Source organism: Lepidochelys olivacea (genome assembly GCF_965140295.1).
Source record: "Lepidochelys olivacea isolate rLepOli2 genome assembly, chromosome: 2".
NCBI lineage: Eukaryota > Metazoa > Chordata > Testudines > Cheloniidae > Lepidochelys > Lepidochelys olivacea.
In genome coordinates this window covers 266,677,951-266,690,059 of record NC_140412.1, presented here as the reverse complement: position 1 = coordinate 266,690,059, position 12,109 = coordinate 266,677,951, and the positions used below count along the sequence as shown (strand labels likewise).

At 50.3% G+C, this 12,109-nt stretch overlaps 1 protein-coding gene across 1 annotated transcript; it reads left to right on the top strand.

Annotated features, from left to right (window-relative positions):
• Positions 1–2,245: 2,245 nt before the first annotated feature.
• Positions 2,246–7,017, top strand: LOC311516828 (cathelicidin-2-like). The gene is made up of 4 exons (XM_084621165.1): positions 2,246–2,504; positions 3,048–3,155; positions 5,748–5,831; positions 6,808–7,017. Exons 1-4 carry the CDS (start codon positions 2,301–2,303, stop codon positions 6,919–6,921), a joined length of 510 nt encoding a protein of 169 aa, XP_084477291.1. The 5' UTR covers positions 2,246–2,300; the 3' UTR covers positions 6,922–7,017.
• The last annotated feature ends 5,092 nt before the right edge of the window (positions 7,018–12,109 follow it).

The following is a 12,109-nucleotide window of genomic DNA, read 5'->3' as shown; positions in this document are numbered from 1 at the left end:
GCCTTTGGTGAGCCTATGCTGCTAGCCTCCATTGCGCATGTATTGCCTTCCTGCTCTCTCCCAGGCTGCCCCAGGCACTCGTGAGATGGCCGCATAAACATCTGCCAGGCCACCTCATAATCCACCTGCAGCTCGCACCTCAAAACTCTCCTTTGCCGTGATGCCTACGAAAAACAGCTAGGCTGCCAATGTGCTGAAACCTCTACCTACCATGCTGACGAGTAGTGTCCCATTGTTTCCTCGTCTGTCTGTCTCCAGCTGTTGTCCCTTGTCTTGTACTTAGACTGCAAGCTCCTTGGGGCAGGGACCATCTGACTGTTCTGTGTTTGTAAGGCGCCTAGTACAATGCGGTCCTGGTCCACCACTAGGTCTCCTTGGTGCTATGGCCACACAAATTATAATAATAATAATGAGCACGTGAAGAAATTACTAGCTCTGGGTTTAACGTACTCCAGCAAGGAGGGACTGATGGCATCCCATGTTAAAGGCTTGAGGACGCTCCAGGCCCTGTGCAGACTCTCTAGTGTGGGGTGAATTTCAGCCTAAAGAACAAGCTGGAGCTGCCCCAAGGTTTCTCTCTACCAGATATACCCACTATAGATCAGGCACCTAGCACAGCTTTGAGCAAACCCCACAGCTCCCTTCCCATCTCCCCAGACACACAGATCACCAAAAGGAACCAAATCCCTTAGCAGGGTCATTAAAGGTACAAATTCCATCACACTGAAAACACTGGGGCTGTTCGGTCTGACACCAAAAATGATTCTGCCACCCTTTTGTTCTGGCCTTAAAACCGTATGAATCTAGGAGTCAGGATTGGACCCTAGTATTGGCAACAGCCTGGAGAAATCACAATTTCAGTTCTTTGCACACTGACAAGGCTTCTTAAGGTGTCTTTCAAACCTGGAGCAGGGACTGCAGAAGCAGAGGGGGAGCTGGCTCAGCATGAGCGGCAGCGTTGAACCTGCTCTGAGGCAGCAAATCCGAGGGGCGAGCGAAATATTCATAGGGGGAAATTCACCCCGGTCCAGAGGACCAGCACTGGGCCCCACTTATGTCCCGCTTTAGCACTATCGTCACAGGTACCTAGACCAGCCCTTTGCTCAGGATGCCGGTCGCTAAGGGGGTCCTCAAGGTGACAGAATGCCTGCCGAAGCCATCAGTGTTGGTAGTCAGGCGTAACAGGGTATTATCAGAAGCAACATATGCCAAGCAGGAGATTTTTATACCGAAGAGACAGTTGGCAGACAAAATTTTGGCATCCCCTGCAGCAGACAAGATTCCCGGCAGAGAAAGCATGTGACTGAACAGAATAAACAAGTTTATCTCACATGTTAGCTACCTTCGGATCTAGCGGCCTGATTCAAAACCCACGGTCAATGGAAAGACTCCCCTTCAGTTCAACAGGCTTCACACAAGGCGTTACGTTCACATACCACTGCCCTTGAAGTCTACCCATCTAGAGTGAGATGATGTCCCGATTTTATAGGGACAGTCCCAATTTTTGGGTCTTTTTCTTATATAGGCTCCTATTACCCCCACCCCCGTCCCGATTTTTCACATTTGCTGTCTGGCCACCCTACACCTGTCACATCTCTAAACGAACTCCTCCAGCACTTTGTGAGAGCATCTTATGTTTCAATCCAATTCATATTTGTAAAGGGCTTTGAACAGGAAAAGCACCAAATGTCCTGGGCCAGACACCCAGCTGATGTCAATGGAACTACACTAATTTACACCAGCTCAGCATCTGGCTCTTCAAGTGCTGTTTGAGGCCAGACAGTTAAAAGCCATGCTGCCTTTCACAGGCAGCGGGAGACTTCTGGACCTAACGGCACATGTAAATAGGAAAGCGTAAATTCTGCTTGGTTATACCAGGCTGGCATCAGCAGTAAAAATATCCTGAGTCTGTCACCTGGGCCTGTGTGTTACTGAGAACCCTGCTGAATGTGAAGCCCTGAACTGTAATTTGGGAAATAAGAGACGATTGCTTCATCTTTTCTTCTGCCAGTGGCATCTCCCTTCCCCATCCTCCTCCCAGCATGTGTGTGTGCTAATCCAGCCAGGATTTGAGCAATAAAGCAAATCCCCTGGACCCATTGTTCTAGCTGAGCTCCCCTGTTTTGCATGCCCTAGCGGCTCTGGCCAGTTGCAATTTCCTGTAAGTGCAAGGGAAGGTTGCAGCCTTTGGGAAAACCCAAGTAAGTAGCCAATCAGTCACCATCCACTTTACCTGAGGTACCAGAGGAGGCAGTGCATAAAAGGGTTGCCCTGGAGCCACAGGGCTGCATTTCCACCTCATGCTGAAAAGCCTGGGACCAAGGATGGAGAGAGGCTGGGGAGTCCTAATGATGCTCGGGGTGGCCGTAGCAACCACCACATCACCTCTTCCACAGACACGGAGCTACGAAGTGGCAGTTTCCCATGCTGTTGACCTCTACAACCAGAAGGCACCTGGAGACTCTCTCTTCCGACTCCTAGAGGCAGATCCTCAGCCTGGATGGGTAAGTACCCAGGGAATAATCAGGAGGTCAGACTAGATGATCAGATGGTCCCTTTTGGCCTTAAATTCTAATGAATTACTTCGAAGCCCAGATGTGTATTAGCTGCTGACTGAAATCATGGACCACTCTGGGCTTCTGCATACTCAGGCCAACTCAAACAGGGGTCCAATCATCTTCTTGGGCATTAAGCACCTCCAGCAAGGTGCAGACAAAAGCCCTTGGCTACTACTGATTTCCATACATGCAAGATCAGGCCCTGTTGTTTCAAACTCACTAGAAAAAAAGTGCTGACACCAGGTTGTAGTTTCTGTTGAGTGGCTGAAGGCTGGTGCTGAGCTACTGGACATCAGGCCTGATCCAAAGCCCAAGGAAATCAACAGACTCCCAGTGACTTCAGGGGCCTTGGGATCAAGCCCATCCTGCTGGTGAATTGCAGCTGCTGGACAAGCACAACAGTGGGGTCTGGAACATTGCTGCTCCCCCAAAAGACTTTGTTTTGTTCTTTTATATCATAGATATCTGTCTTTTCATTTAATATCTTAGGACGAAAATTCTCAAAGCACTCAAGAGCTGAACTTCCTCATTAAAGAGACTGTGTGTCCAGTGTCGGAGAAAGCTGTCACGGAGCAGTGTGACTTCAAAGAGGATGGGGTAAGGGATCACATGCTATATGGAAAATTGTGCATGTTTATTACTATTTACATTACATTTGAATTTAGAAACCCCAACCAACAGCAGGGCTGCGTTGTGCTAGGCACTGTACACACACACACAGTGAGAATCTGTCCCTGCTCCAAAGAACTTACGGTCTAAGCAAAGAGCGGGAGGTGAAACACACGAAGTGACTTGACTTGTCCAAGTTCATGCAGCAGGGCCAGGAATAAAGTCCTGGTCTCCTGATTCCCAGCCCAGTGCCCTGTCCACTCGGCCAAGCTGCTTCCCTATGAATTCATTGCTTCAATCTGATTTAAAAAATTCTGCAGATCACCGATCAGCTCAGTCAAGGTTCTTCAGACCTTATATAAGGAACATTATCTCAGCGAGGTCCCCCACCCAAAGCCCATGCACTCACTCCAGGTACAAATAACACAGAATGGTACTTTCCAATGGATTGGTCAGTGCAGTGCATGAAAAAATTTCTGTTGACATTTTATGTGGGGCTGGGGGGGAGAGTGACAATTTTCAGAGTAACATTAATTTATCCAAATGGCACCTATCTATAGAGTAATGTTTCTGATAAGTAGCAAATATAACATGACAGACTGTTAAATGCACTATGTTACACATACTATATTGAAGTCTAACAGATTCAACATATAATATGTTGCATTTTCCCCATCCAGAGCTGCCAAATCAGTTCACAAATATTAATGAATTATTCCTAATGATGAGGGCAATTAACCATTGGAACCACTTCCCAAGCGGTGGGCCCTCCAGCACTTGGTGTCTTTATATCAAAACTAGATGTCTCTTTCTCAAAGGTCTGCTTTAGTTTAACCCTGGGTTACTGGGTCTGATGCAGCGATCACTGGGTGAAATTCTCTAGCCTGCAAGAGGTCGGATTAGATGATCACATTGTGGCCTCAAAATCTAGTAATTTCCCTGCGAGGCAGGTCAGTATTATAATCCTCATTTGCAGGTGGGTAAACTGAGGCACAGAGAGGGGACGCAATTGCAGAGCAGAAAGTTGTAAGGAGCTGTTACTCGATTGCAACCAGTGATACTCGGCCTGCTGCCCGGTCTCTCTGTGCCCACAGGTGGGGACAACAGCTCAGCAGCAGGAAAAACAATATGATCTAGTGAGCTAAGGTTAGAACTGAGAGCAAGAAACTCCTCTGATCGGCCACTGACCCACTCCGCGGCCGTGGCCAAGTCCCTCAAAAACACCGTGCCTCAGTTTCTCCATTTGTGATGTGGGGATACTAATATTCACATTCCTTCCTAAAAGTAGAGGGCTGTAGCTATACCAAGATTTATTCCAGATGGGGGCAGAGACAATGGACCACGTGGGAAACACGAGGCCAAGAGACAGAGAACACGGTAGCAGAAGGGGGCAGAGACAGCAGAAGCAAGAGCATGGAGTGAACTGAAGAGAGACGAAATCAGAGAGAAGGGAATGGTGCTTTTCAGAGGGAAAAAAAGGGGTTAAAGAGGGGGAAAGCCTAATGAAGCAGTGGTCTGGAGCTGGCCAGAATGTGCTGGACATGCTGGAGAGGGAAAGGGGTGACAGAGTTATTTCAGCTCCTCTGTGGTAGAACACTCCCCCTGCAGATGGCCCCTAGCCCCGTGAATGTGAGCAGCTCCCCTTATCCAGCCACAGAGCAGGCTGGTGGGAGCTGCATGATCGCTCTTGTTGCTCCTTCAGCCAAGCAGTCAGGGCCTTGCTGGGTGGTTTGGGTGAGAAATCGGGGCTGCAGAGGCTGGCTATTTTCTACTCTGTTTACAAAACATACCCAAGTTCCTGGGCCCCTAAACAGCAGTAGGAACAAAACCGCATGGAGGCCACTCCTTGCGGCAGAAATGCCAGATCAGATAGGGCAGCTGCCCCGTCCCGGCCTGTTTGCTCTGGCTTCTCGCCTAGTCTCCCGGGCTCCCCCCAACCGCTTAGCACTGTTCCAGGCCCTGTTCCAGGCCCTGCGTTTGGAAGTTAGCAAACCCCCCTGGTTGTAGCTCCACGCCCTTCCTTTGGCCGCATGGGCTGCTCTGGTTGTCAGCCACCCACTCTCTGCAGTCAATCCAGCTGTTTTGCACCACAAGAGCCTGGGTTACTCCTGCTGTTGGTTCCCTGAGCACTTTTGCATGCAAGACCCCTGGGATGAGGAGCCATGAGCACCTTTCAGCAGAGTTATCATGCCCATGTTGTAACGTCCCTAGTTAAGCACCAGACCAGGAGACAACTAATAGGGACACAGCCCAGGAGGTACCAACAAACAGAACTTTGCTGCAGCTTCTCAGAGACCAAACTATCTGAACTCTGTGGAGCTAGTTCCACTTCCTGGCATGTGCTATCGTCAAGGCGCACTCCCCTACAGGAGACGGCTGGCCACCATGTGCTGGCTGATTTCCAGACATTTCAGAGGCGGGTGGGGTGGTCCCTGCCCCAGGGAGATCAGTCTATACCTCAGCAGACCCACCCCGAGGCGCAAGGTCTGCTCCCAACGCCAGGGCTGCAGAGATTAATAAACTGACCCTTGACCTCTTCCCTGCCTTTTCTGAGCTCTTATCACCTTTACTCCCTGGCAGCTGGTGAGAGACTGTTCAGGTTACATCTTCCCTGAGCAGCAGCTGGCCACCATCCTGATCACCTGTGACACAGTGGCTGAGGAGGTAAGGAAGGTTTACACTCAGGTGATCTGCTGAGGGACCTGCATGGCCATCGTAGGGGCCTGGCAGAGTCAGGGCAGCCTTATCCACCTGGGTTCCTGGCCAGGGATTCCACACGGCATCAGCTCGGGGCATATTCCCATTGGACAAACAGATCCACATGCACCAAAGAAAGGTGCCATGCTAGGATCTATGGAGTTCACATGGGACTGAGGTGGGCAGGAAAGGGGGGGACTTGGGTCCCTCTAGGCCACCTGCTTCTAGGTGAGCCTGATGGGCTAGTGACTTTGGGAACATTATGGGATGAAGACCCCGATTACAGCAGGGGATGTCCCCATTCTCACTCAACAGCCCCAGCAAGGTTCTTCCCTCGCCACCTAGCAGGGCCCTTCACAGAGAGGTGGAGAGCAGCTGCAGTGTCTGGATCTTTACCTTTGGGCCACTATGAAAGTTCTTCTCCAGAACATCAGCCCTGACACTCTCCATCCCTTATAGTGCACATAACACATTGCCCTCTCCCAGTCAAGAGGGCAGGAGTCACACGCAGAGTCAGACCTCAGCTGGCATGAAGGGGCAAAACTCTACGGAACTCAACAGAGCTGCCACGATTTACACCAGCTGAGGATCTGGCCTGCGCGCTAAGGTTGCTCTGTTCCCCAAAGGTGTGAGTGCAATGGCAGGGTTTTCCCCCCACATCCCGGTGTGCAAGTATCATCTCCTCCGGGCCCCCAGCTCTTCCTGGCCCCAGGATCAGGGGTGAAAAATCGCCCTTGAAACTCAAGAGCTCCCTCTTAGGGCAGTGCAAAGCAAGTAGGGATGGGCCGGTGCTGTTCTTAAAGGAGAACCCAGCGGCACCTAACGACATTCCCTCCCCCCTAGATCATAAGTGCCAGACAGAGGAGTGGAGTTCTCTGAGCATCAGGTAGAGTGGCTCCCTGTCTCCCTGGAACCCCTTACGAATGTGCTTCTCTCTCTCTAGCCTACTCGTGTCCGGCGGTCCAGGTTTGGAAGATTTTTCAAAAAAGTGAGGAAGCAGCTCGGCCGTGTTCTCCGCCACTCCCGCATCACACTTGGGGGACGAATGAGATTCTAAGGCAGAACAGGGAGAAAGGCACAAACATCCCCACAGCAACTACTGTGTCTGAGCTGTGTGTCTGCCTCGATCCTGTCCCTTCGAGTCTCAATACAATAAATGGTCATTTTCAGTGGGTTGTATGTCACTCGCGTTCTCTTTACATCCCAGCTCTCCTCCATGCCTCTCCTTTGTGTCACGTGAAGGGGCCGGGAAACGTGACCCGTGAGTCACCTGACTGTGCTATTAGCCAATGGAAGGTCCTGGTGAGGAGATGTCATGCTCTAGTCCCCACCCTTTCTAAGGGTAATACTCCAGCTCAGAAACTCAATGCACATAACGGGTTTATCACCTGGCACTTCGACTAGGAGAACACCAGACTGGGAGAGCAACTGAACAAAGCCAAGTACCAAGGGCTGATGGGGGACTAGGGGTGACCTGCATGCGCAGCTATTAATTCAGTCCAGGAGGATGAGAGTGACCCAGATGTGGCAGCCAGGGCTTGCCCCACCCGCAGGTCCCACCCAATACGTGGTGTCATCTGCATCTTAAACAACCAAATGCCGGCCAGGTTTATAATACCCCTAGCAATCCCTCCCCAAATGACCATACAGGGAGTAGCTCCCTGCTGCATTCTGCATCAGCAACACAGGGCATGAGAGAACTCCACCCCCGTCCCCAGCTCCCCCCTTGCACAGGAAGAGAAAGAAAAGAGACAGCGTGAGTGCACAGTGACCCATCCCCTCCTATAAATACATCCTCTGCAAATACAACAGCTGTCAAGCGGGATGTGTGGCCCACAGAGCTGGCTTGGGAGCAGAGCACGCAAAGGGATGGGTGTATCAGGAGCGGAGCAGAGGGATGGGCACTGGGATTGGTGAAGCAGTCAGCTGGCAGGGAAGTGAACTACAGAGAGGGACTGTTAGACCCGTCCCCAAAGCTGCACATTCAAGAGGCTGAGATGTATCATTACAAGAAGCCAGGCATCCTACTGCCTCTATTGACCCCCTTGCCCTTGCTGCGATTGAGAGGCGTTCTTAGCACGTGCAAGCTGCCATGAGCCCAGTCCATCTGCCTGTAACAAGTCCATGGGACTGCCACACTGAAGAGGAGCAGTAAGGAGGAGCTGTGCTGGAGGGTGGTCCAGTGGACAAGGTGCTGGCATAGCCCTTGGGAAGCCAGGGTTCCACGGCAAGTCAATTAATCTAGCCCTGCCTCAGTTCCCCACCTGTAAAGCAAGGAGGACACTGCCCTGCCTTGCTGGAGTGCTGTGATGATCATGCTGTTAATGATGGTGATGCGCTCAGATGTTACAGTGATGAGGCTAGACAGATAACTACCCTCCCAGCATTAATTCAGGGCAGCGCCGCGATGCACGCCTGCATTTGGGAGCGAACGTGTTACAGACACAGGACCTCCCTCACCATCTGCAGGGCCCTGCTTAAGGCAGCCGGTATCGAACAGGGAGCACCGCACCCCTTGTAAAGATGCGCTTCAGTTTCTCTGCTCCTCTCCTTGCAGGGGCTTACCCATGACCTGCCCCTTTACAGCCAATCTCCCTTGCTACCAAAAAAAGGGAAGGAAACACATTTTAGTGTTATGCAACAACACAAGAGGTGCCATTCAGAACAGCTCACTCTCCTCCTCTGTTCCCCTAGAGCAGAGCTACTCAGACCTCAGGAGCCAAATTACCGAGCAACATTACCCAAAAGAGCCACAGGTTTGTGACTCCATTATAGTGCGCTATATTCCTATTTAAAGAGGATGACGGGGAAACACTTAGTTTATATATTAGTCTCACAGCAAAAGGACTGACCAAGGATTATTATTAGATCAACTACAGTTGGTTAACAACATAGGAAAAGCCTCCTGGTTGGTTAATAATGAAATCACACTGCTTTTTACTATTATGCAAAGGGCCACAGGCACCACCTTGAAGAGCCGCCCGCTGTGGTTTGGGACCCTCAGGCTGAGGCTCTAGGAGAAATACTGCAGGTGGGAAGGCACGCGGGGTATTTGAATACTGAGCTGTTACAACGTTCGGTTACCCGTTCGGTGGCGGCATTTTCATTACACACACCTAGGGCCTCATTCCCCTCACACTTGCCGAGGTGTAAACGAGGAGCAACGCCATTGAAGCGAGCCCATCCCTCACTCCCCCTGGGCAGCAGCTCACTCCAGGCCTTGTAACCTGGTGTACTGGATTGCAGCGCTGGCAGGTTTGGCTGGCCTCCCTCCTGCGTGGTCAGGATGGAGGGGCAGCTGGGCCAAACCTGGTCACCACACCTGGAGAGGGCTGCTGGACCCAGCCCCGCAGGAAAGGAGCTGCAGGAGCTGCCGCTGCGGAGTGAGTCACGGATGCCAAAAAAAAAAATTAATTAATGGACAAACAGGAAAGTGACGCTATCCAGGACTTTCTTCGCCTCCACGACAGACCATCAGCCCGAACCGCCGTCGATGGAGCTATTCCCGTGGGAACACTCAACAGTGACCACAAAGCGGGGATAGGTTTATTTGTGTCTGGTAGGAGGTGAAATTTCCCGCTACCCCAAGACACACTCACAAGGACAAGTGCAGAGTCCTGCACTTAGGATGGAAGAATCCCATGCACCGCTTCAGACTAGGGACCGAATGGCTAGGCAGCAGTTCGGCAGAAAAGGACCTAGGGGTTACAGTGGACAAGAAGCTGGATATAAGTCAACAGTGTGCCCTTGTTGCCAAGAAGGCCAATGGCATTTTGGGATGTATAATTAGGGGCATTGCCAGCAGATCGAGGGACATGATCATTCTCCTCTATTCGACATTGGTGAGGCCTCATCTGGAGTACTGTGTCCAGTTTTGGGCCCCACACTACAAGAAGTATGTGGAAAAATTGGATAGAGTCCAACGGAGGGCAACAAAAATGATTAGGGGACTGGAACACATGACTTATGAGGAGAGGCTGAGGGAACTGGGATTGTTTAGTCTACAGAAGAGAAGAATGAGGGGGGATTTGATAGCTGTTTTCAACTGCCTGAAAGGGGGTTCCAAAGAGGATGGATCTAGACGATTCTCAGTGGTAGCTGATGACAGAACAAGGAGTAATGGTCTCAAGTTGCAGTGGGGGAGATTTAGGTTGGATATTAGGAAAAACTTTTTTACTATGAGGGTGGTGAAACACTGGAATGTGTTACCTAGGGAGGTGGTGGAATCTCCTTCCCTAGAAGTTTTTAAGGTCAGGCTTGACAAAGCCCTGGCTGGGATGATTTAGTTGGGGATTGGTCCTGCTTTGAGCAGAGGGTTGGACTAAATGACCTCTTGAGGTCCTGTCCAACCCTGATATTCTATGATTCTATGATTCTCCCTCACACTTTATATTTTTGCCCATCTCTTTCCTCCTTGTTTTCATCTCTCCCTGCCCCCTCCCTTTTGGTTAGATTCTTCCACCTTCCACCGCCTCCGTGCGGAGGGCGGATGTGCCAGGAGTGGTATGGTTTGTCACAGCAGCTCTTGGAGGCCCCAGCCAAGATTGGGCTCAAGTCTGCTAGTACAACATAGTCCGTGCCCTAAAGAATGAACAGTCCAGGCAGACAACGTGGGGGGGGGGAGGGTAAGAAATGAAGTGTTATTTTCATTTTACAGAGGGAAAACTGAGGCACGGAGCAACTAAGTGACTTTCTCGAGGTCACACAAGGAGTCTGTAGCCGAGATGGGAACTGCACCCAGGTCTCCTGATCCACTGCCTTAGCCACAAAACCACCCTCCCTTTCTACTCCCCCTCCATCCCTAATTTTCTTCTTTCCTTCAGTTTCTCTTTGCTGTGAAGACCACACATTGCACTGGCCAGAAGGACAAGGCTCCTGCCCAGCGTCCCCCCCTTCAGTCAGGTATAAACGCTGGGTTTATACAGGGAATGAATAAAGCTGCTTTCCCTTCCAGGAACCAGGAAACCACGGGTGCTTGGGGCAGCAGCAGGTATTCTGTGTGGTCAGAGAAGCAGCCAGTTTCTGGGCACTGCTACCAATTGCCAGCCAATCTTTCTAATCCACTCCAGGCCCAGCTATGCTGGGAACCAAGGCCCCCCCTCCGCCAAACAAAAATAAACACAAGATTTCCTCTTGTCGGGGAAAAACAGCTCCTTACCTAGGAGAAAGCCTTTCCCCTTCACTGCACACCACCCTTCTGCTGCTTGCTTCACATTCCTCCTTCCATTTTTCTCTTACTGGAAGAGGTTTTTAAAGGTCACAGGTAGTCCCAGGAATCCATAATTAACTTGAGGGCTTATAGGAAAGAGGGTTTTAACCATTCTAAGGCCGATGTACAAGCCTTCAACCACCCTTCCAGAACTGTCGGGTCTGACTTTGTCACAGACGCTGTGTCCCAAAGAGCTAATGCGATCCTGGGATGCAGAAACAGGGGAATCTCGGGGAGTAGAGAGATTATTTTGCCTCTGTATTTGGCACTGGTGTGACCACGGCTGGAATCCCGTGTCAAATTCTGGGGTGCACAATTCAAGAAGGATGTTGATAAATTAGGGAGGGTTCAGAGAATTGCCTCACGAATGATTAAAGGAATAGAAAGCCTGCCTTATAGTGACAGACTCAAGGAGCTCCATTTATTTAGCTTAACAAAAAGAAAGTTTAGGAGTGACTTGATTCCAGGCTATAAGTACCTACATGGGGAATGAATATTTAATAACTGTCTCTTCAGTCTAGCAGAGAGAGGTGTAACATTATCCGAAGACTGGAAGATGAAGCTAGACAAATTCAGACTGGAAATAAGGCAAGAATTTTTCAGAGTGAGATTAATTAACCATTGGAACAATTTACCAAGGTTTGTGGTGGATTCTGCATCCCAGACCATTTTTAAATCAATGTAAGAACATAAGAACAGCCATACTGTGTCCATCTAGCCCAGTATCCTGTCTTCTGACAGTGGCCAATGCCAGGTGCTTCAGAGGGCATGAACAGAACATTTCAAGTGATTCATCCCCTGTTGTCCAGTCCCAGCTTCTGGCAGTTGGAGGCTTAGGGACATGTGGAACATGGAGCTGTGCCCCTGACTATCATGACTACTAGCCATTGGTGGACCTGTCCTCCATGAACTTATCTAGTTCTTTTTGTAACCCAGTTATACTTTTGCTTTCACAACATCTCTTGGCAATGAGTTCCACAGGTTAACTGTGCGCTGTGTGAAGAAGTACTTCTTTGTGTTCATTTTAAACCTGCTG

Coding starts and splice junctions, on each gene's coding strand:
- LOC311516828 (XM_084621165.1), top strand. CDS start 2,301: ATGCTGAAAAGCCTGGGACCAAGGATGGAGAGAGGCTGGGGAGTCCTA. Junction 2,505..3,047: donor CAGATCCTCAGCCTGGATGG/GTAAGTACCCAG, acceptor TTAATATCTTAG/GACGAAAATTCTCAAAGCAC. Junction 5,832..6,807: donor GTGACACAGTGGCTGAGGAG/GTAAGGAAGGTT, acceptor CTCTCTCTCTAG/CCTACTCGTGTCCGGCGGTC.